We start from the raw sequence: 3,543 nt of genomic DNA, 5'->3' as shown, positions 1-3,543 counted from the left end.
TTTTAATCAGATGAATCAGACTTTCTTTTGAGAGAGAGAGAGAGAGAGAGGTTGTGTTTGTGTGTGTGTGTGTGTGTGTGTGTGTGTGTGTAGGTGTAGCAAGCTACTTCTTCTCCTCTACATCCAGCGACCAATTAGTTGCTTTGATGGAAAGCAAGCTGATCAGTGATTGAAAATGAGAATCAGGTGTGCAGTGCTGCTCTGATGAGGCTGATTGCATATAAGTCCAACACTGCTCAGACTGAAACACTTGCCTAGTAGGTCAGACCTAGAGTGTTAATTTGGGTTCTAGTCATGGATCGGTTATCGATTAACCTCTTTGTTCGACTCTTTTTGTCAGGAATTTTTACAAGGTCTACTTTTGCTTTACCGTCCATACAATATGGTTCATTGCAGATGCCTGGGAGCTCCGGACTCCCTGTGCCCCAACAACTAAAGGCTCCAGCTGAGGAACGAGTGCAGGTGAACACCGTCAAAGTGACCTGCCAACCAGACTCATTGGAGATCCTTATCAAAGCAGACATGTTTGGTGTAGGAGCTCCTGTTTACGGGGAAGAGTTGCGCCTTGGAGTGGAGCACAATGACTTCTGTACAGCTACAGTGTCTACAGCAGAAGAGTACATCATAGTTGTTGGACTGCTGGACTGTGGCACCAAACACTGGGTAAGGGACCATTTCTTTATCGCAGACATTTGTTTGTTGAACAGCACTTCTACTACTAAATGTATCTACTATCCATAGATGACTGAAGACTCTCTGGTCTACACCAACCTCCTCATATACACTCCTCTGGACTCTGCAGACGGGTTGATCCGAATGGAGGAGGCTGTGATTCCAATTGAGTGTCATTATGACAGGTCTGCCTTTTCTTAAAGCTCATCTTTAAAGGTAGCTGGGCAATGCCTTACTCTATAAATCTTTTTATCTGTTTCTTAGGAAGTTCAGATTGTCCAGTTCTTCACTCATGCCAACCTGGATCCCCTTCATGTCTACCCAAGCTGCGGTGGAAACCTTGGCATTTGACTTGAGACTTATGACAAGTGGGTATCTGTCACTTCATGTTGTGTTTTTTTCATCTTATCTGTGTTTACACATTACTATGTTTGTGCAGATGACTGGCAGTATGAAAGAAGCTCTAACGTGTTCCACCTCGGAGAGCCCATCGCCATCGAAGCCTCCGTCCGAGTTGGACATCACATGGGGCTCCGTGTGTTTGTGAGCAGCTGTGTGGCCACACTGGACCCAGACATACACTCTGCTCCCAGATATGTCTTCATTGAAGACGGGTGAGCACTTGAAATGACTAAGGGCAACTTAAAGGGGGGGAAGTATGTGTTTTAATGCATTATACATCTTGAAGTATTGTGGCATATGTCGACGTTGAAAAGCCTCTTGTGGTTCCAAGCCGAGCCTAAAGAACCATCATGAGTCTGACGACTACAACTTTCGTTCCTTAACATGCTGAACTAGCCTGTGTAATGAAACAAGTCAAAGTCAAGATATGAGTCTATCAAAAGTGTTTGCTTAACTGCACCTTGGCTTTGAAGATTAGGCACTCTGAACTGTTGCATTATGGGTAATGTAGGCACTAGGTTTATGGAAAGTGTTCATTCAATGTTATACATGGTGCACCGCTAACATGTTGTGTCTTCATAGGTGCTTGGTGGACTCTCAGCTCCCAGGTTCAAAGTCCCACTTCTACCCCAGAACACAAGATGATAAGCTCCACCTGGTCATTGATGCCTTCAGGTTCCATAATGAGGACATGGGACAGGTGAAGCTGCTCCAAAAACAGCTTGAGTCATACTTGCGTGTGTTTTTCTTTTTACAACGCCTTTCTTTCATTTCTTCCAGCTCTACATCACATGTCACATGACTGCTGTTACAGTCCATGATTCAGAGTCAATGAATAAGGCGTGCACTTTTGTAAATGGAAGGCAAGTGCTATCCAGTCTGAAATGTTTTTTTATTTTTATAAATTATGCTCAAACAAAATGTGTAAATTGGGGAAAGTGAGACATGACGATTATTTTTCAGATGGCGGTCAGCTGATGGTAATGACTACTTGTGTAACTATTGTCAAAGCCAAAATGAAGTTGGGCAAACCCGCAGTAAACCCAGCATCCCTGGCAAGGTTGGTCCCCGTGGGTTTGGGAGACTAGATGGACCTGAAGCCTTCAAGAAGAGCAGCCCCACTACCAATGATGATGGTATGGTTCTCTCTACTACACATGATATGGTGGAATGGGTCAATATTGGCTGGTCTAGGACATGCAGACTCCAGTGGGATGCCACCTGCAACCATTATCAACTAGATTTTTAAGACTAATTCAGTGCAGGTTTTTCACCAATAGATGTCAGGCTTTACAAACTATTTTGGACTTGTAACATTGTAAAGATGTATCATGTGTTATCTATTTAAAGTGTGGGACCACGAGGCCAAAGTGGGTCCAATCCTGGTCTTGCCAGCCAAGACAAGTGGACCCATACCTCTGGAAGAGCTTCCACCCGTTCTCAGTAAAATCAGCAGACCTGCACTATATGGCAGCCAATGGAGAAGTGGTGTAAAGAAAGAAGTTGGTAAGAAAATCAATCGCAACATGTATCGTTGCCAAGTTAGAACCTTTTTTTAAGGCCCTCTATATAATTTGCTGCTTAAATTTGTGTATGTATACTAGATCTGGAAAAGGAGCTGGCTCCTGGTCCATCTACACCAGGCCAAGGAGAGATTCGTGCTGCTTCTACGCAGAATGGAAACCCCAATAATGAAACCGATATCGAAGGTGACTTTCAGAAGTGTGAACACACATTGAAGGAATTTATTTTTTTTAGTGTCACTTCCGATGTGTTAACTCTTGTTTCTCTCATTGCAGATGACATTGCTGCAGGAGACATTGCTGCAGCTCTAGAAGAGACAGCAGTGTTGGAAAATAACAGCACAGCAGCCCCCAGTGTCTCCAACCACACTGACCAGATTACCATGGATGTGACCATGCCGACGGATGTGACCATGCTGACAAATGCAACCGCTACTGATGCTACTGAATCTGACCTATCTGATACAAATGACCGAAAGAAATAAACCATTGAAACTATATGCTTGTTTTTGATTGGCCAAATAACTGTCTTCTGATGGCAAAAGTGAGGACTGATGTCTGTCTAAATGTGTTGCTGCTCAGTGCCCTGGTTGGCAAAGTTTAGTGCAGAACACCAAATAATGGTCACACTGGAAGCGCAACATCTTTTACATTAGTATAATGCACATTCTGACAAAGGATTGAGGAGCTGAAGAAATTGGAAACATAAGTATTAAAGCTTTCACAAATATTCTTGAAGTTTAAATGACTGAACTCAAGGTACTGACATTTTCTTATGCAACAAACTTACACGTTGTTACTGAGACACTACAATGAGTGAAAAGCCACATGGATATCACATTTGTAAACCCCCCACCCCATGTCTAAGTTTATTTGTCCTACACCTCCTACACCGCCTCCACCTGGAGGAGAGGGAAAATTACCAGCACGCACACCAGTCAATGCA

The 3,543-nt window shown here is 43.5% G+C and overlaps 1 protein-coding gene across 1 annotated transcript; it reads left to right on the top strand.

Annotated features, from left to right (window-relative positions):
• Positions 1–396: 396 nt before the first annotated feature.
• On the top strand, positions 397–3,082 carry LOC307263460 (zona pellucida sperm-binding protein 3-like; the record flags this gene model as incomplete). Its single annotated transcript, XM_080044607.1, has 10 exons — positions 397–663; positions 742–857; positions 937–1,040; positions 1,112–1,286; positions 1,657–1,774; positions 1,855–1,937; positions 2,038–2,210; positions 2,425–2,580; positions 2,679–2,783; positions 2,874–3,082. The coding sequence occupies 10 exons, from the start codon at positions 397–399 to the stop codon at positions 3,080–3,082; spliced, it is 1,506 nt and encodes a 501-aa protein (XP_079900733.1).
• Between the last annotated feature and the right edge of the window lie 461 nt (positions 3,083–3,543).

The sequence above is a fragment of the Ammodytes marinus genome (assembly GCF_949987685.1).
Source record: "Ammodytes marinus genome assembly, chromosome: 16".
NCBI lineage: Eukaryota > Metazoa > Chordata > Actinopteri > Uranoscopiformes > Ammodytidae > Ammodytes > Ammodytes marinus.
Note: the sequence above shows the minus strand (reverse complement) of the source record. Positions and strands in the feature narration are given on the sequence as shown.